The sequence below is a fragment of the Leopardus geoffroyi genome, chromosome B3 (genome assembly GCF_018350155.1).
Source record: "Leopardus geoffroyi isolate Oge1 chromosome B3, O.geoffroyi_Oge1_pat1.0, whole genome shotgun sequence".
Taxonomy (NCBI): Eukaryota; Metazoa; Chordata; class Mammalia; order Carnivora; family Felidae; genus Leopardus; species Leopardus geoffroyi.
The window spans coordinates 100073211-100098477 of record NC_059337.1 but is presented as its reverse complement, the minus strand read 5'-3'; the positions used below and the strand labels follow the sequence as shown (position 1 = coordinate 100098477).

The window sequence follows — 25267 nt, the reverse complement described above, 5'->3', positions numbered from 1 at the left end:
ATACTCTTCCTAATGAATATAAATCCGAGTTTTGAGTTATGTGGCACCAGAAATATAGATATATTTAAACAAATGTCTTTTTGTCTATTTGATCTACCTTTGATGGGGGGGGGGGGAGGCATGAAAATCATCCATGCCAAAAATTACTCCAAAAAATTAGTGATTTTTTTTTCATTTCTCATGTTTCCAGTGCTTTTTTCTTTGTATTTTTATTGTCATATTATTTTATCAGAATAAGTCCAGGCTGTAAGGTATTCACTACTGATTGTAATTTACAGCCCCAAGTAGACTTTTTAACCACTTAACCATTTAAAACTTTTATTGCCTTAAATTCTATTTTGCCTGATATTACTTTCATTCACATTTTAAAGATATATTTTTGGTCCCATTTTAGCTTTTTGGGGTCATTTTATTTTGGATTAGTAAATCATTGATTGCACTTTGTCTTTTTAATTTAGAATTCCCTGGATGGGCTTTATTTTTATTTTTTTTTCCAGTTTTTTAAAAATTTAAATCCAAGTTAGTTAACATATAGTATAATAATTATTTCAGGAATAGAATTTAGTGATTCATCACTTACATAGAACACCCAGTACTCATCCCAGTAAGTGCTCTCCTTAATGCCCATCACCCATTTAGCCCATCCCCCCCCAACACCTCCAGCAACCCTCAGTTTGTTCTCTGCATTTAAGAATCTTTTATGGTTTGTTTCCCTCTCTGTTTGTATCTTATTTTTGATTCCCTTCCCCTATGTTCATCTGTTTTGTTTCTTAAATTCCACATGAGTGAAATCTTACGATATCTTTCTCTGACTTATGATAATCTTTATCTGATGATATCTTTTTCACTTAGCATAATACCCTCCAGTTCCACCCATGTTGTTGCAAATGGCAAGATTTCATTCTTTTTCATTGCTGAATAATATTCCATTGTATATATTCCACATCTTCTTTATCCATTCACCAGACAGTGGACATTTGGGTTCTTTCCATACTTTGGCTATTGTCGATAGTGCTGCTATAAACATTGGGGTGCATGTGCCCCTTCTAATCAAATTTTCACATCCATTGGATAAATTGGGTGGGCTTTCAATTGGCAGAAATTAAAGAAGTCCTTCCCAATTCACCATGAATTATGTAATGTTGCATGGCACTTACTGTTTTCATATCCTATTTTGTACTGATAAGAAATTGATGTTGGCAAGCTACCAATGTCATTGTTTACCTAGTGTCAATACAATGTGCCACTAGACTAATCTTAAACATCAATTGTCTTTGATTTGGGACTTGATGAGTTCAAATCTATGCCATAAACCGCAGCACTTAGTAACATTTGCACTACGTTGTATTATTTTTAACTTCTAATTTGTCCTATGTTTTCAATTGGATTCTAAGAACTTCTTATGAATTAAGAATCAGTAGAAGGCCCTCTAAGGTGACTTAAAAATATACATTCTTATCAGATTGGACTTGACTATGCTTTATTCTCATTGGTTTTAGCAATTCAGTAGCAAAAAGAAAAAAAAAAAATCAAGTTTATTTCCTACTCTCCCTATATTTGACCATGCTCTGTAACCAGAGCATGATGGATTCTGAATCCGTTTATTGCAAAAATTTTTAAGACTGGACTGACTCCAAGTACATACAGATTTAAAAGTTGTCTGAAAGATTCAATCTTCACGTAGCTGATATCGGGTGAGACCTGTGATTTGTTTCAACAAATAAGAGAGTTGTGCAAAGGCAGGGACAGCAAACTCTAATTACTTTACCACACTTTATCTGTGAGCTCAGCTTTGCTCCACCCGCAGGCAGTACTGGAAATAGCCACATTGGCAAATCCAGCCTCACTCATGAGAGGAATTAAGAGATGGGCAGGAAACACTCTACTACAGTGAGGCAAAATTGTTTTTACAATTTTAACATTGCCTAATAAACTTTTTACATTGTTAATTTAATTTAATTTAAATTAAAGAAATTTTTGTAACGTTTATTGATTTTTGAGAGAGAGAGAGAGAGACAGAGACAGAGATAGAGAGACAGAGACAGAGACAGAGCACAAGCTGTGGAGGGGCACGGAGAGAGAAGGAGACACAGGATCCGAAGTAGGTTCAGGCTCTGAGCTGTCAGCACAGAGCCCAACGTGGGGCTTGAACTCATGAACTGTGAGATCATGACCTGAGCTGAAGTCACACACCCAACCAACTGAGCCACCCAGGTGCCCCATACGTTGTTAGTTTTATTAATTACAGCTTGCTATTCCCTGGATAAAACTGAAACACATTAATTTCCACAATCTGAGACAGTAGGAAAATATGGAGCAAAAATATTTTTTCCTGCATTTATTATTTTCATCTTTGCATGGCCTAAGAGAAAAATTCTTGTATGTTGGAATGAGAACATTCCTCTCAGATATAGAGGACTCTTTGATCCAGTTACAGCAGCCTCTTATTGACTATTACTTATGTTTTTGGGAAATCATGGGAGAGAGCACCTTTTATTCAACACATATTTATAGCCCTTCTATAGTACATGTTAGTTATTAGGGGAAAAAAAGAGAAAAATAGGAAAATATCTAGTCCTCACATCTTTTAAAACCTAGGAGAGAAGATAGAGTATGATGTATTTTTTAAAATATTCAAAAAGTATAAATTACAAAACTTTAAAAATAGTTATACATATTTTACTGGAGATTTCTATTCTATGGAGAGCTAAAAAATATCTTTAAATCCCAAATGAAAGCCCACCTTTACATACAATCTCCGATAACATTTCTGTGAATGAATGCCCTTTAGTTGGTTTTCTTTCACAACAGAACAACTCACAGCCTTAGCCCCAAGGTGCATCTGCAGGAGGCTAAGAAGCAGCATATCTGAGGGAGTACCTCTATCTCTTTGGGGCCAAAGGCTCATCACCGCCATCAGTAGTGAGCATTGGAAAGGGTATGTGATGGCTGCCTGCATGTAAATGTTCTAACAGCCTTAAGAACATTACAGATAAAATGGAGTCAAGTGTGAGGGATGACCCACAACTGAAAAGATCTGAGAATCAGAGGTAGGAGAAACATCATGGAGTCTTCTGCATATTTTGTCTTCCCCCCCAACCCCCCTTACCTTGTTGCCTGGAGCAGTGGTTCTCAAACTTGACCACCCATGAGAATCACCCAAAGAGCATGTTAAAGCATAGTTTGTTGGGGCCCACCCCAAGAGACTCTGATTCAGTAAGTGTGAGGTGGGGCTGGACAAGTACGGGGTGGTACTGATGCTCCGCTCCAGGGCCATGCTTTGACAAGCACTGGCCTGGAGCACGGAGACCTTCAGTTAAATGAGCAAGCTGGCTGTGTGGCTAGGGAGTGTCTGAAGTCATCCAAGTGCTTATTATTATTTGTGGGATTCCTCCTCTCTCCCCTAAAGTTTCAAGAACACCTGGCCCAGTCAGCCTCTGACTGATTATTGGAACTAAATTAACAGTCCTAATAGGTGGCCTTTTATTAACTTGGCTGGGTAGTATGTAATTAAAATCCACAGGTAGCTCAGAAACTTTGTTGGAATCAGTAGCTGCAATCCTCTGTCCAGATAAACTGGGGATGTAATAAGAAGGGGTGGGGGGAATTTTTTCAGAATTGTCCCCTTTCCTAACTTGCCCTTGAGTATCCTGAAACTAAGAAGCAGAAAATGGCCCGATACACCACTGAAAGCAAAACAAAAGGCATGACTGAATCATAAGTTGGAATCCTTCCTGTCAGCTCTACCTATGAAAGAGCTGTGTGATTCATCTTGAGTTCAGTGCTCCCCCCTTGGCAACAGGACACTCCCGGGCCTGCACATACACCGTCTTTGTCCCCCTCCGAGTAGAAAGATCATAAAAAGCCCGTTCCTCTGAGCTGATGCAGCCCACAGCCAGGTGAGCAGGCCCAGGGCTGTATTTCAGACCCATCCACTTAGCCAGTGCTCTGGTGGAGTGCACAGACTGTACAACCGCCTGGGGCCCCAGCCTCCCTCTCTCACACCATCTGGTGCCCCATCTGTCCCATCCACAGTGCATGGCACCAGCATGATCTTCCTCATATTCTACTCTGTTTGCACACTGGCTTCAAGGTCTCCAACCCTCCACCACTGCACCCAACACTCTATAGGATTTAAAACCTGCCTCTCTTTTCAGCTTTTTTGCCACCTTTGCTCACAATTCCCAAGCTTCTGCCAAATGGAGCTACAAACTAAGCCTGGACATGCCACACTCCTTTACTGTGTGGCTTTGCACATACTATTCCTTTAGACTAGAAAGCTCTTCCAAGGCACCTGGGTGGCTCACTTGGTTAAATGTCTGACTTGATTTCAGCTCAAGTCATGATCTGGTGTTTCACGAGTTCACAAAACTGTGAAACTGTGATGTTAGCACAGAGCCCACTTGGGATTCCCTGTCTCCCCCTCCATCTGCCCCTCCCCCCACTTGCACTCAGGAGAGTGTCTCTCTCTCTCAAAAATAAATATTAAAAAAAAATAGGAAGCTTTTCCTTCATGCCTATCCCCCATGTTTGCTTGGTCAATTTCTAGTTATTTTTGTAAAAAAATAATTTTATGTAAAAGAAACATGGCCTTATTTTAAAACTTGGAAAATGCAAAGAATTATGGGGAAAAGTCCATATTAAAAGGTTAACTGTGGTTCACACTTCTGATTCTTTATTTTTTCAAACTATTTTCTATGCATGTATATTTATGGGTCATACCTAAAAATCTGTGTCATGCTTTTTTCATCTAATATTACATTGTAAGATTCCTTCTGAACTTCTATAAATTATTTGAAAACATCTTTTTTTATGATGGTGTAATTCTCATGTTTGTGTGTGTGTATACAATTGATCCTTGAACACAAGGAGCTAGAGCTATAGTCAAAAACTTGTGTGTAACTTTTGACTCCCCCAGAACTTAACTACCAATAGCCTACTGTTGACTGGAAGCCTTACAGATAACATAAACAGTCAATTAACACATACTTTGTATATGTGTTACATACTGTATTCTTACAATAATAACTTTTTCTTAAATTCATTTTGTATTTCTAGTCTACACAGTTTAACTGTGAGGTTTTTTTCAAGTTATTGCAAACATCCAAAAATTTTTTCCAATATATTTGTTGAGAAAAAAAACCCACAAATAAGTGAACCCACGTAGTTCAAACCTGTGTCGTTCAAAGGTGAACTCTCTAGTATATCTGAAGAGTTTGTTTAACCCTTGTTTTGGTCTTTAGATGGTTTCCTTTTCATTTTTTTCCAATTGTAAATAATGTTACAAAGAAGAGTTTAGCACATCGCCAAGACAGCCCTTCTGTTTATTCTAGGCAATTCTAGAGTGGAATTACTAGAATGGTAGAAAAGAACACTTTTAGGTTCTTGATATGTGCTGTCAGGTTGCTATCCAGGAAAGGTAGTCAATTTACAAACTCACCAGCCACGTTCCTCTTATTTAATAAAAGCTTCTCTGTTACTGAGACTCAATTTTTTTTTTTGTTTAGTCCTTGACAATTTCATTTTAATTTTGCATTTCTTGGATGAGGTTGGAAATTTTTCTACATTTATGAACCACATGCAGTTCCTCTTCTGTGAACTATCTCTTGGGGTCTTCGTCTGGCATTCAGTCAGAGCCAAACTTCCTACTTATTTTCAACACTTGATTTAAGCATCTTGTCCTGGAGAAGTTCTCCTGATGATCTCACACCCAACCCCAAGTTCAGACCTCATCTTCTAACTGGACTGTGTGTGCATATTTACTCCTGGGACTTCTAAACGCTATTGTAACTGTTTACATGACTGTCTCCCCTATTAAACAATGAAAAACTCATGGGCCAGGGCTGAGTCTTAGGTATTCTTTTCCTCAGCACCTAACCAATTGCCTGGCACAATGTATGTGCCAATTAAGACTTATTTAATGATCTAATGAATAAACGAAAAGAAATAAAAGATCATTGAAGAATGGACTTCTAACTTAACTTGGATTTCATCATGATGGTATATCTACACTTTGTATTAAACAGAAAGGATCACTAAGTCCTTGGATAAAGCTATGCAAACTTGTGTAGACTAATATAAATGCTAATAGAAGAGCATATAAAAATTCACACTATTAAACCACTGGAGAAAGAAATACAACTGGCAACCGTTTATTCAAAAAAAAAAAAAAAACTAAACCTCTTCCTTTCATTTAAAGAAACTTCCTCTGCAAAATATTATAAAATTATGTTTATTGATTCATGTGAGACCTTATCAAATTATCTTGACAGTTATTATAGCACACCTTCCAAAAGGAGAGCACAATAAAAGAGGCATCTCCTGGGGTGCCTGGGTGGCTCAGTCGGTTGAGCGACTGACTTCAGCTCAGGTCATGATTTCGCCGTCTGTGAGTTCGAGCCCCGCGTTGGGCTCTGTGCTGACAGCTCAGAGTCTGGAGCCTGCTTCTGATTCTATGTCTCCCTCTCTTTCTGCCCCTCCCCCTGCTCATGCTCTGTCTCTCTCTGTCTCAGAAATAAATAAACATAAAAAAAATTAAAAAAAGAGGCATCTCCTCTGAAAATAAAACACATATGTATTTACCCATTAAATACACCCATATTTACCCATTAATATTTACCCATTAAATATACAAATGAAAGTTAAACTTGAGAAGAAATGCATTTTTCATGAAGTCATCCTCTCAAATTACAACTTGTATATTCCTAATTTGGTCATTTCACAGTTCTGCTATACCAAAAACAAACACACACACATATATATCCAGGTTAATACATCTCTGAGATAAACCAGAGATGAAAAATGGGGTTGCTGCTAAACTGGAAATAAGACAAACACTCTTGTCTTTGGAAGGGATGGCTGAGTGGGGATCTTGGGACTATTCAAATGTAGCCAGATTTCCAGCTCAGAGTCTCTGAGTGTGTTGGGGTACAAAAGGACCCCAGAGGTGATGAAACCTCTCTGACAGCCCCCAAGTGTTCTTTTACCAAAAGTGCAAGTTCTTACCTACAAGCTGGATTTAGAGGTTTTTGTTTGGCTTATTAGCTGCAACCATATTTCCCCCACATTTCCCTTTTGGCCATAGTGTTGCTAACCTTTGTAAACATTTAAGCATACGATTAAAGTGCTCACTTGTGCTCCATCTGAGCCACATCCTGCTCCAGTTTTGAAAGCATAGCTCTCAGGGACCTCAATATGATCTTACAGTTCCCACAAAGAGCAAAATATGGCTGTTAATAGGTGGATGTTAAGGTTGTTGACATGATCCTCAATTGAGGTTAGGGGAGTCCTGGGTGGGCTTTTCTCTGTGCCAAATGCCCTGCTGCTTCACACAGCCAAATGCAGTGAATATGACTCTCTGGGAAGTCATATGTCACCATTTTTCAAAGAAACATAAATCCCTCCCGCAAAGAATCCATCAATATGATAAACATATAAAATGAAGTTTCCAAAAATTGAAACATTTTGTAACCCACTCCCAAATTTCTATTCCTACTGACATCCCTACCTGAATACTAGACTTCAAAAGATAAAAACTAGTTTTTCTTCTCTAGGCTGGGGACCACAGTCACATCTTGCCTCATGTCTACTTATTTATGGACCACCTCTCCACATGAAGCAGTGAGCACCATTCCAGAGGGTGGCTGGCAAAGGCCTGTCCAAACCCTGACCTGGCTGTACTTCCCACCTCACTTCTCTGCGGAGCATCTATAATTCAGGCAATTAGGATACAAAATAAACAAATCAGGTTTCACCAGAAATGAATAGGATAAGAAATTTTAAGAACACACATCACACAATTGTAAACAATGGTGCTTCTACCGGAATCCAAATAAACACCCAGAAGTGTCATTATTCTAAAACATTTGGGACGCCACGCCCAAATGTTGGAACAATTAATATCCTCGCTTGAAGACTGTTAACGTTGATTACACTACATGAAATTGTAGCTGCTGTTCATAACTCAAGATGAAAAAATCGACTGAACTGGTTCATGACTAGAGTGACCACAGATTGTTAAAGATGTTATCAAATACTTCTGAAAACACATTTAGATGTTTTGTTATGGGAGATAGCTTTTAAATTGTAAATTTTTTTTTTTTTAAATCATGGTTCTTTGACAGAGATGTGACATATTCCTCAGCTTACCAGAGACTGGATGGTAAAACACTGTCACAGACTGGACTCCATGTTAGTTTGGCAGGAATTGCTATACCAATTTCTGTACATAAGAGGCCTTATGAAAATCTTGTGAAAAAACATCCGAAATACCGGTGTTCTGAAAATTATGAAAATCCAAGGGTCCACAATGGAGATTACAGATAGAAAACGCAAGGCTCGGAGGTCTTCCATTTCTTCAAAGGTGCCGTTTTCCTCATTGACCACTTTAAATGCTCCATAGTAAGCACGATACTGTTTTAAAGAAAAACATCCCATTATGACACTGAAAGGCTGATGGTAGAAATAAATTCACTTACCTCACTTTAGAAACATTAATTTTTTAGGAACATGGCAACTTGGCTTGGAATATTCATTTTTGGTACAATTACAAGCAGCAAAGACCACTGCCGCTGATAGGAATAAGTAAGGAGTTTGGAAGGCGCAAGGTCGACCCGAAGGCTCAGGGGAAGTGAGTGCTTCTGGGAGAGGGGTCTAAGTCCCTGAAGGCTGCTCTACTTGCTGTGATGCTGCAGGGCTGGGGTTTCCAGGTCCCTGCCAGGCTGTACAAAGGAAGAGCTGACATGGGACAAATCCAGGCCACCAAATCTTTTACGAAGAGGGTGACCACGTTTCCATAAACACAGAGATTCTCTTTTCTCTGGTTTTCCTTTTTTTTCTTCTGCCTGCTTTCTGTCCTTTTATTAGCCCAGAATCAAGCCTCATTTGTGAAATGTTGCATGTTTGAAGACAACAACGAAAGAGAAACTTTTAATCAACGAGGAGACAGGAAATACTCCAGTGGGAAGATAGGAGGAGACTTACACAAGGACCTGTTCAACTCATGTGAATTACTTATTCTTAGGATAGATGCTTACGTTTCTGTGGTTGACATCCTCTTTTTAGACTAGGATACACACACACACACACACACACACACACACACACACACAGAGAAATATAAGGCTACTTATTGTGCCTGACCACTCATATTGTCTTGATCTTCCCCGAGGTTCTGACCTCCTTGGAGCCCTGCAAATTGTCCCATCCCATGGCTTTTCCTCCTGTTGAGCCACCATGGCCAACACTTCAGCCAGCACTACCGTTGTCTCCCACTCTGCTGGAGGCCAGCCGTTATATTTCCTATGCCTACTGACGGTCTAAATCCATAATGGGACAAAATGGACTCGAATGGGACAGAAAGCATGTAAACTCAACATTACTGGGAGGGGTTATGAATAATTGTCCAGCCCAGACCCATTCAGTGCAATCAAGGAATATGAGATGTGTCTTCCTGTAATTGCTTCCTTACTTTTTACTCTATTTTCTATAGAGCATTTCAGTGGGCTCAGACATTCCCATCTACTGCACTTAAGAAGATACACTTAGGGATGCCTGGGTGGCTCAGTTGACTGAGCATCGACTTTTGATTTTGGCTCAGGCCATGACCTCATGGTTTGTGGGTTTGAACGCTGAGTCAGGCCCTACTCTAACAGCATGGAGCCTGCTTGGGATTCTCTCTCTCTTTATCTCTCTCTGCCCCTCCGCTGTCCACATGTGTGCACTCTTCCTCTCTCTCAAATAAATCAACTTTTAAAAATAAAAAAGAAGTTACACTTATATCTAAATGCCCTCTCCCATCGTCACTGACTAATAATACTAATAGTAATAATAATAGCTAGTGCCCATGTAGAGCACTGTTCTAGGCATTTCACTTTTAAAACTTCATTTCATCCTCACAAAAATCCATTACAATCATTATCTCCATTTCAAAAATGTGAAAACTGAGCATTTTACTTTAAAACTTTTTGGATTTTACATGCCCAAATCCTAGCTCCTTTCAAGGTCCATCTCAAACATTAAGCCCTTCGGGAAGTCTCTTTGAGGGAGCGGTTAAGTCCATTAGCTTTAGAGTCTGATCATGAGGTTGGATGGAACCCTCACTTGGCTGTGTGAAATTAGGCAAGTTATTCCATTTTCTCACCTATACAATGGGGATAAGTGTACCTACCTTCCATGACTGTTTTGAAGTTTGAATAAGATGATATGAGTAAAACCTTTACAACAGGTCTTAGCACACAATAAGAACTCAAAAATTTGCCAGTATTTTTATCTTATCATTAGTAGCAATACCTTTTCTCCTCTAAACTCCCTTACAGCCCCAATCACTCCATCCCTCGTCCTGTATTATAGCTTATGTGGGCAGATGTGATATTTTTCTCATTTTATATCCCCACAGTGAATTACAGCACTGAATGTTGTTTGTACCAGATACATGCTGAATTTGATAAATGGCCAACAGTAAGTTGATTTGAAAAGCAAATACTTTATGTAAGTCTGTTTTTACATTTGTTCCTTTCTCCTCAAAGTTGAGTACAGCAAAATATAATTTTAACTATGTCATAATACTTTATTAGTTGGGAGCTGAGTAACTAAATAAGATTTACATAACTAAAACAAACCATTTTACTTCTATGCAGTATTTGTCCATGTCCGTTCTATCGCATATTATTAGGTTAATCGTATTTTCAAGTCACTTGATTTATATTAGAAACGTATACCTGGCTTTTTATTTTATTTTTATTTTTTGAGTTTACTAAAAATGTGACAAATGTATTCATTTATGACATATTATATTAATTCTGAAGAGGTATCAATTTAAACACAATTTAGACTTTCAAAACCTCTCTGTTGCTCAGTAATATTCTCTAGAACATACTTCATAAACTGCTTTTATTCTGGCCATAAAAGATGACCAGAATAATGAATAACCTCAGAATATAAACCCCTCATCTTTAAAGTAGTTCAATTTACACAGTGAATTGGTATGAGAAGAGCTCCCTCTACTGGACTTAAGAGTCCAGGAAAAAAATGCTATGTTGCCAACTTGCTGGAGACGTAAGTAGCTGGACATCCCTGCTGAGGAGAGCTCTCTGGATTCTAATGCCCCTTCTATCCAGTTTATCCATCACAACACCCAGACCTCATCCTCTGCACTAGCCCCTTTAAATCCACTTTCAACTCTTTTCCCTGGACCCATGTTTTGCCCACCTTTAACAGCCTCCTTTGAAAGGAGCATCCTACCCATTCTGTTTGCCCACCAAAATGAAATACACGCATGAGTTCTCTCAATACAGGCAGGGTGTCCTCTATCACTTCTCTGACTCCATGGATTCTGATATATGCAATTATACAAGCTCGTCCTTATCTTTATCTGGCCTATAAACTTCTCAGCTATTATGGCTAATCTATCATTAGATCCCTCTTCCATCCATCCCTGTTCCCCTACCAACCTCCAATACATCGTGCGTCTCTAAGGTAAAATGGATTTTGATGAAAATATGTTACATGCATTAGAGAATGTGCTACAAACTTCTTCTAAAGCTCATCCCATAGTGTCTATATTTTCTTCCAAAAAAAAGTTTTCAAAATGGAAATCTGAAAATTCAGTTTAAGTATCTTGCTCTAATGCAGCATTATAGCAAAATTAATTTAAAAAAATCAAACCTCAATAAATTTTTCACTGGCTTAATGAAATATATTATTCATGCTATGAGCAAGGTTTTTTTTTTCTCCCTTCACACATAGCCTTTATTTTTCCCAGTCGCCAGGCCCATTCCTTAGGAGAGTGATTTTCAAAGTGTGGGGGTTTCCAATACCTGTTCAGTGTGTCTTCAGGGTATCATATCATTAAAAAGGTACAATATCATAAAAAAGATTTATTTGCCTTTTTCACTCCTAGGTGTACAGTAAGTTTTACCAAGGATACCTGATGTGTAATGACATCATCACTCCAATGGCTAATGGAATATATACTGTGTATTCTTGTGTTTGCTAGACCTTTCTTAGGTAGTTGATTTTGGATATACACATACGTACATTTTCAGAGAATGTTCTCAGTACTTCTGTGCTCCTAACACGCTTTTTCTTTCATTTTATCTTCTATAATCTCTAGAATTTTATTATCATTCATTATATCTTCGTGAAAGCCCCAAGTTTTCCTTACACCAATGCAGAAACACAAGAAGTAAGTACATTTTGTTAACTTGTTTTGCAATAATATTTAAAATTTTTCTTATTTAAAATGTCTAATATGATAAATACTAATGGATATAATCTACAAAAATTAAAGTTCTTTGTATCCTTAATAATGTTTAAGAGTGAAAAGGGGTCTTTAGACTAAAAAAATGTTAGAAAACCACTGCATTAGAAAATAATGCTCAGGGGGAGGAGTTAAGATGGCAGAGTAGTAAGGGGACCGTGGGCTTGTCTCCTCCTGCAAACACAACTAGCTCAACATCAAACCATTCTGAACACCTAGGAAACAGATCTGAGGATTAACAGAACAATCTGCATAATTTGAGGGAGAGAAGAACACAGCAGGGTACATGGTGTGGAGAGGTGAATCAGGGGAGAGAAGAGCCATGGTGCCGCAGAGGGGAGGCAGAAGTATTCAGAGAGAGGAGAAAGAGGGGGAGACAGAACAGCATATCGGGTTTGTGCAAGAAAGCACTCCCCCTGAAAGCAGCAGAGAGAAACAGTAAAAATATGGACAGGGGACTGCACAAGAAAACTGTCCTCCAGAACTACTGATGGCATTGGGGGCAGGAGGAGACGGTTTCAATACCACCAGTTTCTTATAAACAGCAGAGCACAGAGTCTGAGGTTTAGAGGTCAGCCACTGGTGGTGCTCTGGCAAGGAATGGGGGTAGAGCCATGGGCAGTGGGGTCTGAGGACCCTCTGGGTTGCTCAGTAAGAAATGGTTCCCTTGCGAACCCTCTTGCACTGTTGGTGGGAATGCAAACTGGTGCAGCAGCTCTGGAAAAGTGTGGAGATTCTTCAAAAAATTCAAAATAGACCTACCCTGTGACCCAGCAATAGCACTGCTAGGAATTTACCCAAGGGATACAGGACTACTGATGCCTAGGGGCACTTGTACCCCAATGTTTATAGCAGCACTCTCAACAATAGCCAAATTATGGAAAGAGCCTAAATGTCCATCAACTGATGAATGGATAAAGAAATTGTGGTTTATATACACGATGGAGTACTACGTGGCAATGAGAAAGAATGAAATATGGCGCTTTGTAGCAACGTGGATGGAACTGGAGAGTGTGATGCTAAGTGAAATAAGCCATACAGAGAAAGACAGATACCATATGGTTTCACTCTTAGGTGGATCCTGAGAAACTTAACAGAAACCCATGGGGGAGGGGAAGGAAAAAAAAAAGAGGTTAGAGAGGGAGAGAGCCAAAGCATAAGAGACTCTTAAAAACTGAGAACAAACTGAGGGTTGATGGGGGGTGGGAGGGAGGGGAGGGTGGGTGGTGGGTATTGAGGAGGGCACCTTTTGGGATGAGCACTGGGTGTTGTATGGAAACCAATTTGACAATAAATTTCATATATTAAAAAAATAAATTAAAGAAATACATACATACATACATACATACATAAAAAGAAATGGTTTCCTTGCTTGGAGTGCATTTGGTAGAGGTGATACAGCCTCTCTGAAGGCAAAAGACCCGGCAGGCACCATATCAAGCTGCCAGGTTCAACTATAAAGGAACAAAGATAAGGACGGAGGGCAGCAAACCCTGGCATTGAGCTGCTGCCGCTGCTGGTGGCCTGTTTCCTGGGACAAGTCTGCCCTGGCTGCAGCGTGGCAAGACCCTCCCCCAGAAGAACCGCACAAATTCCTTCCACCCACTTACTCTGCTGATCATAGACTGCTACAAAGTTTCAGCCTTAGGGGAAACTGGATTTAGCTTCATCTGGGTTTTGTTTGTTTGTTCTTTTTGTTGTTGTTGCTTCTGTTTTTGTTGATTTTCTTTTATTTGTTTCTTGGATGCATGAAGAACAAAATTTTTATTTTATTTTATTATTTATTATTTTTAAATTTTTTTTCTCTTTTCTCTTTTTTTTCTATCAACCTTCTCTTAACAAGCACACCAAAACACATCTAGGATCTAGCTTTCTTTATTTGTTTTTAAATTTTAAAATTTTTATTTCACTCTATTATTGTTTTTCTTTCCTCCAAAATGACAAGACAGGAATTCACCCCAAAATAAAAAACAGGAAGAAATGACGGCCAGGGATTTAATCAATGCAGATAGAAGTAAGATGTCTGAACTAGAATTTAAAATGATTATAAGGATGCTAACTAGGCTTGAAAAAACCAAAGAAGACACCAGAAAGTCCCTTTCTTCAAAGATAAAAGAACTAAAATCTAGTCAGGCTGAAATTAAAAATGCTATAACTGAGATGTAAACCCAAGTGGAGGTCATAAAAATGAGGATGGACAAGGCAGAGGAGTGAATTAATGATACAGAAGATAAAATTATAGAAAAAAATGAAGCTGAAAAGAAGAGGAAATCAAAGATCAGGGATCCCAAAGGCAGACTTAGGAAACTCAATGCTTTATTAAAATGTAATAATATTTATATCATAGGAGTCCCAGAAGACAAAGAGAGAGAAAAAAGGGCAGGAGGTTTATGTGAGCAAATTATAGCTGAAATTTTCCCTAATCTGGGAAATGACACAGACATCAAAATCCAAGAAACATAGAGGCTACCATTACATTCAATAAAAGCTGGCCATTGACAAGATATACCATAGCCAAATTCACAAAATACACAGACAAGGAAAGAATCCTGAAAGCAGCAAGGGGGAAAAAAGTCCATAACTTACAAGGGAAGAAAAGGTTTGCAGCACATCTGTCCGAAAAAACTTGACAGGCCAGAAAGGAGTGGCAAGATACAGTCAATGTGTTGAATCAGAAAAATATGCAGCCAAAAATACTCTATCCAGCAAGGCTGTCATTCAACATAGGAGAGATAAAGAATCTCTCAGGCAAACAAAAACTAAAGGAGTTTATGACCACTAAACCAGCCCTCCAAGAAATTTTACGGGGGACTCTTTGGGGAAAAAAGGACCAAAATGAACAAAGACTATAAAGGACCAGAGAGCATCACTGGTAACAACACAATGACACTAAACTCAACATCTTTCAACAATCATTCTGAATGTAACTGGACTAAATGCTCCAAACAAAAGACACAGAGTCTCAGAATGGGTAAAACAAACAAACAAACAAACAAAAAAACCACAAGAGCCATCTATATGCTACCTACAAGAGATTCATTTTAGACCTAAAGACACCTGCAGATTGAAAGTGAGGGGATGGAGAACCATCTATCATGCTAATGGATGTCAAAAGAAAGCCAGAGTAGCCATACTTGTATCAGACAAATTAGGTTTTAAACCAAAGACAATAACAAGAGATGAAGAAGGACATTATATAATAATTAAGGGATCTATCCATCAAAATCAAACAATTGTAAATACGTATGCCCCCAACTTGAGAGTACTCAAATACATAAACCAATTAATAACAAACACAAAGAAAATCATTGATAATCATCCAATAATAGTAGGGGACCTTAACACCCCACTTACAACAATAGACACATCATCTAAACAGAAAATCAACAAGGAAACAATGGCTTTGAATGACACGAATGGACTTAACAGATATACTCAGAACATTTCATCCTAAAGCAGAATACACATTCTTCTTGAGTGCACATGGAACATTCTCCAGATAGATCACATACTGGGTCACAAATAAGCCTTCAATAAGTAAAAAGAGATTGAGATCATGCCATGTATATTTTCAGATCACAACGCTATGAAACTTGAAATCAACCACAAGAAAAAATTTGGAAAGTCCTCAAATGCCTGGAGGTTAAAGAACACCCTACTAAAGAATGAATGAGTCAACCAGGAAATTAAGGAAGAAATTAAAAATACATGGAAGTAAATGAAAATGAAAACACGACAGTCCAAACCCTTTGGGATTCAGCAAGGCAATCCTAAGAGGAAAGTACATTGCAATTCAGGGCTATCTCAAGAAGCAAGAAAGGCCCCAAATAAACAACCTAACCTTACACCTAAAGGAGATAGAAAAGGAAAGCAAATAAAGCCTAAAGCCAGCAGAAGAAGGGAAATAACAAAGATTAGAGCAGAAACGATATAGAAACAAACCACAATGAAAACCAGTAGAACAGATCAGTGAAACTAAGAGAAGGTTCTTTGAAAGAATTAACAAAATTGATAAATCCCTAGCCAGACTTATCAGAAAGAAAAGAGAAAGGACCCAAATAGATAAAATCATGAATGAAAGAGGAGAGATCACAACCAAAACCAAGATATACAAACAAGTGTAAGAGAATTCTATGACAACAAACTGGGCAATCTGGAAGAAATGGACAAATTCCTAGAAACTCACAAACTACCAAAACTGAAACAGAAAGAAATAGAAAATTTGAACAGACCCATAACCTGCAAAGAAACTGAATCAGTATTCAAAAATCTCCCTACAAACAAGAGTCGGGGGCCAAATGGCTTCCCAGGGGAATTCTATCCGACATTTAAAGAAGGGTTAACATCTATTCTTCTTAAACTGTTCCAAAAAACAGAAATAGAAGTAAAACTTCCAAACTTATTCTATTGGGCCAGCATTACCTTGATTCTAAAACCAAAGGCCCCACTAAAAAGGAGAATTTACAGGCCAATCTCCCCAATGAACATGGATGCAAAAATTCTCAACCAAAACAATAAAATACCCAGGAATAAACCTAACAAAAGAGGCAAAAGATCTATACCCTGAAAACTACAGAACACTTATGAAAGAACTTGGAGAGGACACAAAAAAATGGAAAAGCATTCCATGCTCATGGATTGGAAGAACAAACATTATTAAAATGTCTATATGACCCAATGCAATATACACATACAATGAAATCCCTATCAGAATGCTACCAATATTTTTCACAGAGCTAGAACAAACAATCCTAAAATTTGTATGGAACCACAAAAGACCCCAAAGAGCCAAAGCAGTCCTGAAAAAGAAAAACAAAACTGGAGGCATCACGATTCCAGATATATTACAAAGCTGTAGTCATCAAGACAGTATGGTACTGACACAAAAACAGACACATAGAACAATGGAACAGAACAGAAAACCCAAAAATGGACCCACAACTATATGGTCAACTCATCTTCAACAGAGGAGGAAAGAATATCCAATGGAAAAAAGACAGTCTCTTCAACAAATGGTGCTGGAAAACTGGATGGCAACATGCAGAAGAATGAAACTAGACCACTTTCTTACACCATGCACAAAAATAAATTCAAAATGGATGAAAGACCTAAATGTGAGGAAGCAACAAAATTCTAGAGGAGAACACAGGCAGCAACTTCTCTGACCTCAGCTAAAGCAACTTCTTACTTGACATGTCTCTGAAGGTAAGGGAAATAAAAGCAAAAATGAACTAGTGGGACCTCATCAAGATAAAAAGCTTCTCCACAGCAAAGGAAACAATCAACAAAACTAAAAGGCAACCATCGGAATGGGAGAAGATATCTGCAAATGACATATTGGATAAAGGGTTAGTATCAAAAATCTATAAAGAACTTACCAAACTCAACACCTGTCTGCATTGAATATCTTTGGAACTTTACAAGTTTTTAAATAAAATAATTTTATTTTCTTTCCTTATTTCTTTTTAGTGAGAGAGAGCATGAGAGAATGCAAGCACATGAGTAGGGTGGGGGAGGGGGATGGGGAGAGGGAGAGAGAAAGAATCCCAAGCAGGCTCTGTGCTGTCAGTGCAGAGCCCAATGCAGGGCTTGATTTCACAAACCTCAAAATCCTGTCCTGAACTGGAATCAAGAGCCAGGGGCTTAACCAACTAAGCCACCCAGGAGCCCAGGGAGAGAGAGAATCAATTTTAGGCAAGCTCCACACCCAGTCCAGAGCCCCAACACAGGGTTTGATCTCACGACCTTGAGATCATGACCTGAGCCAAAAATCAAGAGTTGGACGCTTCACCAACTGAGCCACCCAGGCATCCCTAAAATCATTTTCAAATCCATTATTTCCTTCCATCCTCACAATCCCGTATAAGTTATTCAATCCCCTTGAGAGACATGTCGAAATGCAATGCTCTTGTGTATTATGCTGTATTATGTTCTTTTCGACATTATTGTTACTAAAACATTCAAAATGAGGACATAACATCCCTGCATTTGGCTATTGTCTGCTTTTTCACAGCGCAGGTAAGTAAGGCTATTACTTTAGAGCAGGAGTCTGTTAACTTTCTCTGTAAAGGGTCCGACAGTAAATATTTTACATTTTACAGGTCAAGAGGCAAATAGTGAGTATTTGGTAGGTACTTATATAACAAGAAAACACATTTCCACAATTTTCACTGATGAAATTAAAAATGTATAATAATTAAGTACATTTTTGGGGTAACTGATGTCTACTATTGAGAAAAATGAAAGTCTTTTTTTTCTTGGAACAGTATTTGAGTTAATTGGGGTTTAGAGTTCCTGCATACTATCATCAAATTGATTTGTAAAATCAGTTCATTTGTAAAAACTATTCTTAATTCCCCAGCTGTGCAAAAACAGTGGGCAGGATGGATTTGGACTGTGGGCTGTGATTTGCCAACTCCTGTTTTAGAGTATGGTTCTCCAGATGATATCCCTGGATCAGCCGCTTTCACCTCACCCGAGAACTTGTTAAGAATAAGAATTCTTCAGGTGCCTGGGTGGCTCATTTGGTTGAAAGTGGGACTCTTGGTTTCAGCTCAGGTCATGATCTCATGGTTTGTGGGATACAGCCCTGCGTTGGGCTCTGCACTGACAGTGTGAAGCCTGCTTGGGATTCTCTCTCTCTCCCTCCACTGCACTCTCTCATTCCCTCTCTCAAAAATAAATAAGTAAAAAAATAAATAAGAATTCTTCAAAAATATCTGAATTAGAAACGATGGGGGATAGGGCCCAGGCATCTGTGGGTTGTTTTTTTTTCCTTAGGTTTATTTTTGAGAGAGAGAGCAAGTGGGGGAGGGGGAGGGAGAGAGAGAGAGAGAGAGAGAGAGAGAGAGAGGGAGGGAGGGAGACAGAATCCCAAGCAGGTTCCACGCTGTTAGCACAGGGCCTGACATGGAGCTTGAACCCACAAACTGAGATCACAACACCCAAAATCATGAGTCCAAGGCTCAACTGACTGAGCCACCCAGGCGCCCTGCCATCTATGATTTGAAAAGCTCTGTTGGTGACTTTGAGCCAACCAATGTTTCAGAACCACTGTTACATATCTATGCCTATACCTGATCTCCTTCTATATAGATGTATTTATTTCTTTTGGGGAATTCTGAGCTTAACCCTGCATGATGATGCCACAGACAACTCTTTTCCCACATGTTAAGGCCTTCATTTAAGGAAAATTACATTATATTCCACCTTCCTCCAATCTTAAAAATAACATCCAAAATTGCTACATTGCTACCTACTCACAGACGTCTCAGCCTTCAAACGCATTGTTGGCAATGAATTTACTTAAATGTATATCATGTTTAACAAGGACACTGAGGATGGGGGAAAGGGAGAGGAGCAACCCTGAAAAAGTTCTCTCAACCTCGGTTGCTCCTAAAATGTCTTAGCCGGGATCCCAGGAGGAAACACCTTCACAGCTACCAGGTACATCTATCGCCACCACCACCCCCATTAGTAAACTGAAACCGGAGATAATGGCTTTCCCGTCATCTCGCCTGCCAAGATAAAAACAAAACCTGTCAAGGCAGGTTGTCCAAACGACAGGCTGAACCTCGAGTACACACCTGCCTGTCCAAACAGCCCCTCTGCCTCTATCGCCACCCGCACCTCGCCCCCCCCCCCAACCGGGAACAGCGGTTGTCACTCCTCAAAGATTACTTGAGAATTTTTAAAAACTAAATCTATCTTTCGTCTCTCATCTCTGCAAATCACTCTGGCAAGTTCTGGCAGGATTACACCTTCCCTTAGTCTTTCCACGCCAACACCTGGGGAAAAACTCCCAGGTGCATTCGCCCATTTCTGACGCCACTAAAATTATGGGCGGGTCTACGAAATAAAACATTACCTAGCCCTCTGGAAAGAGGAACCAAATTCTGCTCCTCAAATGCTGAGGTGCTAAAATAGCCCCGAGATCCTCCCAGAGGGAAGGAGAGAGGAGAGGGTACTGCTAACTGGAGAGGTTCTGCGGAGCTAGGGAGACACTCTCAGACTCCGTCTTTGCCTTCCTTTCTTTGTTTTCTCCTCTTCTGGCTCAACAAATTCGGTTCTGTGTCCTCGGGGCTGTGGAGGGGACCCGATCTGGGGAGCGCACCAACAAACCCTCGGGGCCCACGGCGCAACTCCTCCTGCGCGGCGTCCAACGCGCTCCACCCTTCGGTCCCGCAACCGCAGCCTCGGCGCGCAGCGACTCACTATTAAAGGCAGGGAGCATAGAGTGAAGAGCACTGTCATGAGGGCCAGCAACAGCAGGTGGTCCAGTTCTTCCAGGGGCTTCACAGCCGCCTCCTTCTCGCCCGCGCCCGGCTCCGCGCGGTCCCTGGTGCCGGAGCGCGGGCGCCGCCGCAGCCGCCGGTGCATCTCGTAGAGGTTGCGCATGGCGCTCAGGTTGCACAGCACGATTGCGAGGACCAGCAGGGCCATAAGGCTGGCGTAGAGCACTGAGTAGCGCAGCACCGACGGCGAGTGCTCCTCGTGCACCATCTGGATGAAGCACCAGGTGCCGGGGCAGTACTGCACGAACTTCCCGATGCCCGCGAAGGGCAGCGCACAGAAAGCCAGGCAGAAGGCGCCCACGACGGGCGCCACCAGCGCGCCGCGGCGCAGGGTGATGTGCCGTCGGTAGAAGAAGGGGTGCCCCAGGGAGAGCCAGCACTCCAGGGCCATGGCCAGGAGCTGCAGCGTGGAGGCGAGCCCAAAGAAAGACATGAAAAAGGCGAAGGTTTGGCACAGCGAGCTGTCCGACGCGGGCGCCAGTCCCCACAGGCTCCGGTTCTGCGCGTAGGCGGCCAGCACGAAGGGGCTCACGAGGCATTTGCCCAGCAAGTCTGTGACCGTCAGGCCGCACACCAGCACGTAGAAGACCGAAGGCGGCGTGCGCCGTGGGCAAGACCCCAGCCCCGAGCGAGCCAGCAGCCCCAGCGCCAGCAGGTTGCCCAGGAGGCCCGCGCTGAAAAGCACCCCGCCCATGGTCGCCGAGTAGCCCTTCTCCACGGAGGTGATGTTGTAGCAGCGGTAGAGCGGCTGCCGCATGGCTGGTGGCGCGGCGGCCAGGCGGGGCTGCGGCAGGGCCAGGGCCCAGGTGTCCGCGGGCGGGAACCCCCGGCGGCTCCGCGCGCGCGCGCGCGGCCCGGACCAACAGGCTGCGCTGCAGAGGAAGCTCCGCGGGCGGAGGGGTGTTCCCTACTGCCGGCACCTCCTATGTAAACTCTCTGGTCACACCCCGCCCCTCGGGGCGGGACGCGCGGCCGCGTGCGCACCCCGCGCGGGCATTGTGGAACCCGCAGCAGCAGCCGCGCAGAGGTGGCTGCCCTGACGTCCTGAGGAGAGATAAGCCCTTCGTGCCCAGATTTGGAAAGAAAGAAGTCCCAGCGTCCAAGGCCGGTCTTTCCGACGAGGCGAGAGAGCTGCTGAAGTGGAGGGAGATTAAGTAGCAGCCAAAAGGGAGGAAAGGGGCGAGGGGCGTTAGGAGGAGATGGTGGCGGGACTGTGGTGGTGCCCAAGACGAACTCTGAGATGAGCGTGGAGGGGAGGCTGAGAAAGGGCTACTACTAGTTGTTGAATTAGTGGGTTAAGTAGGAGTAAGGGTAACTTACATTTGCATAATACTTAAGCCTTAGCTCGCATTGTTTTCCAGGTCTGTGCAATGTGGACAGTGATCTTCACTGCACAGGTGAGGAAACTGAGACCTTGGATGGTTAAGTGCTCTCTATCCAAGGCTACAGAGCTAGGAAATGGCAGAACTGGACCTGAAACGCAGATCTTCTATTTATAGAGTCCATCCATCTGTCTTGCTTCATTGCCTTCTCCTCTTGAGAGGTCGGCTAGATATCAGGGAAGTAGATCCAGAAAAAAACAAGAAGAGATGCTGGCCCTGGGTACCATGACTCACAGTGGTTGTGTAGATGGTAGGAGGAGTATGGTTAAAACCAATGATGCTGTTCTCGTACAGACCTGAGTTTGAGTCCTGATTCTGCTGCTCACTGCCTTTGTGACCCTGAGAGCCTTGCTTAACTTCTCTAGAAGTAGCACCTTGCCAGCATGCTTGGCTCTTTTGAGGCACAGGGACAACATCTGTAAAGTGCAGACACCTAGGTAGTGATCAGTGCAATGCAGTTGTCAGGATTTTCACCTGCTTGGGGAAGGCTGTTTTAGTAGCTGATATTTAACTGCAGTTTTTAGCCTGGGTTTTGAAACCAGGAACCAGTAGGCTTTGCTTAGAGCTTTCTCGCTCTGGTTTGTGACTACCAGAAAACATTTCCCTTCTGGCCTTTGACTTGGCTGTATCAGTAGAGGCAAGGGAATTCATTGTGATACATGTGATTTCTTTCTTATTTAGCCCTTAATAAACTGGGTGAACAACTGGCTTTGAGTGTGGAATTTGAGTAGGATTACTGGGACCATATTATGCAAGCAAGTAGAGATTATGGCTTGGCTTAAAGAAGCTCATTCTTAGGCTCAGTGCCTGTTTTGATGCTGGACTCAGGGAAAGAGCAAGACTCTCGAGCTTTCAATGTGAAAGCCTTAAGGGTGGCTAGAGAGGTCACCCCGAGACTGAAAGTGTGGCCGGTAATTCGGGCTGTGGGGTGGAGATGAAGAGTCCATGCTTTGGAATTGGACAGTTTTGGAATTGGATAGCTGTGGCACTGGGTTAGTTTACCCTAAGTAAATCTCCTTGTAAATAGAATATGGGATTTATGCTGCCCTCTAGGGTGGTTGTGAAGTTGCAAAAGCCCAAAGTGTTTGGCAGAGAGTAATAATAACAACGTTTATGGGACCTTATACATGTTAGGCACTCTTGAATCTGTTCTCATCTGTTGACTCACTTAATAGAAGGCCTTCCACAGGGTGAGTTCCCTTGCTTCCACCTTCTCCCATTCATCCCCACCTCCAGCTCTTGATGAAGAGTGATGGGTTTAGAAGAGTCTCACTTGAGTTGATGACGTGGAGAAGAAGGAGCATGCTCTAAAACCAAGAGCAAAATCTGATGACATCTGAAGTCTCCTTTCCAGACAGAAAGCCAGACAGACACACATACACACAAACACACACACTCACAATTTACACTAATTGCACATGTTACCAGTTTCCTGAAATCCCATGGTGGTGCCCAGAGGAGGCCTAGCTTAAGAACCCTCCTCTAAGGACATTGACCAGGGGGTTCTCTGAAGCATACCTACTCCAGTTCTTTGAAGCCTTATTCTTCCGTTGCAGCTGCCTCCACCTCTGTGCTCCTTCCAAGATTAGTGCACAGGGAGAAAAGAGCCCAAAAGTGTAAGCAGCTTTTACAAAGAACTCCAAAGAGTGGCTGAAGAGAGAGCTGAAGATCCTTGACAGTGTTTACACGTCATGCCTCAAAGGTTGATGGCCTTGCACGGGTGCAATTCAGGAAACCACATGTTTCCTCCTGGCTAATGTAGCTGGCCTTTACCATGGGTTTCCGGCTGTTTTCCTGTTCGCTTTGCTCTTGTTCACTCTGCTCAGTTTTCAGGCTTCACTTTGGAGTCTCCGAAGAAGTCTGATATTACACATTTACTGTTCAGACAGGAAAAGTATCATTTGTTCATGCATCGTGTATTTTTTGAGCACTTGCTTTGGTTCCAGGAATGGGGGCAAGGTATGTGGGCACTGAGCCACGCATAGCAAATAAAGGAAGGCAAATGTCATGTCCTGTGACTTTTACATGGTTACAAACTTTTATATCAGTTTTCACAGTACTAAGGCTAATTTTTTTTTTTTTTTGGTAGGAGGAACACTTTTTTTTAAAAATTATTTTTGATAGAGACAAAGCACAAGTGGGGGAGGGGCAGAGAGAGAAGGAGACACAGAATCCGAAGCAGGCTCCAGGCTCCGAGCTGTCAGCACAGAGCCCAATGTGGGGCTTGAACTCACAAACTGCGAGATCACGACCTGAGCCGAAGTCGGATGCTTAGGAGCCACCCAGGCGCCCCAAGTAGGAGGGACACTTGTAATGAAAATATCTTAGGCCTACTTATGTAGGAAATTATCTTCATTATCTGCAGAGCTGTATTAGGAGACTTAATTGGCTCATAAAACAAATTTGGAAAAGTATACATGGCATAATGTGAACAGACAAATCTGAATATATAATTATGATTTTGTAATTGTAAAAACCATATATCCTCATGGACAAGGCCTAGACATTAACATAAGCAAATGAAACATTGACTTAGACTTGAGAAGTGTGGTGGAAAAACTTTCTTTTGGGTTTCCGATTTTTTTTTTTTTTTTTTGGTAGGAGGAACACTTTTTTTTTTTTTTTCTTAATTTATTTTTGATACAGAGAGACAGAGCACAAGTGGGGGAGAGGCAGAGAGAGAAGGAGACACAGAATCCTAAGCAGGCTCCAGGCTCCAAGCTGTCAGCACAGAGCCCGACGCAGGGCTTGAGCTCTGATACTTCCAGTATAGTATCTGTAATAATTATCTCAAAACATTTTAAACAGAAAGTAAGTGTGTGCTCATGGCCTAGTTTTAGGAAGGGGAGGAGAAGGAAAAAATAGTTTTTTCCTAGATCCTTCTGGACTATGCTTCTAAGTCGTATCCATCCCTCGCTCTTCATCAACTGCAAGCAATATTTCAGGTGGCGATTGGGAAGAGCAGAGAATGGAGAGGAGGCAAGCTAAAAAGCAAAGAACAAATTAGCTACCAATTGTGGAGTATCTTCTGTACGCTCAAAGCCATGCTGGAAGGTTCTCCACATTCAGTAGGTGGGGTGGTAGCACAGCAGTGTGCTGATGGTGGTAAGGTCTTAGAAGTCATACTGGGTGAATTCAGCCCTCAGCTTTGCCCCTTAATACTGTAGTACACTTGAGTAATCTTCTAACCTTTCTAAACCTCAATTTCCTTGTGTGTAAAAATGAGGGGAGGATGGGTAATTGCACTAAACTCATAGGGTAGTTACGTGGCTTATGTAAAAGAATCTGCAGGAAGCAGTAGTTCTCAACCTTGGCTGCACCTTAGAATCATC

General features: G+C 41.4%; 1 protein-coding gene across 1 annotated transcript; it reads right to left on the bottom strand.

The window, feature by feature from the left end:
• Nucleotides 1-7760: 7760 nt before the first annotated feature.
• On the bottom strand, nucleotides 7761-21464 carry PTGDR (prostaglandin D2 receptor). The gene is made up of 2 exons (XM_045450965.1): nucleotides 20474-21464; nucleotides 7761-8412 (listed from the first exon to the last, which is right to left on the bottom strand). The coding sequence occupies exons 1-2, from the start codon at nucleotides 21308-21310 to the stop codon at nucleotides 8173-8175; spliced, it is 1077 nt and encodes a 358-aa protein (XP_045306921.1). The 5' UTR covers nucleotides 21311-21464; the 3' UTR covers nucleotides 7761-8172.
• Between the last annotated feature and the right edge of the window lie 3803 nt (nucleotides 21465-25267).

Bases quoted from the DNA above. Each gene is read 5' to 3' on its own strand.
- PTGDR (XM_045450965.1), bottom strand. From the start codon at position 21,310: ATGCGGCAGCCGCTCTACCGCTGCTACAACATCACCTCCGTGGAGAAG. The intron at 8,413-20,473 runs GTGAGTCGCTGC...TCTTTAAAACAG, and splicing joins TATGCTCCCTGCCTTTAATA to TATCGTGCTTACTATGGAGC.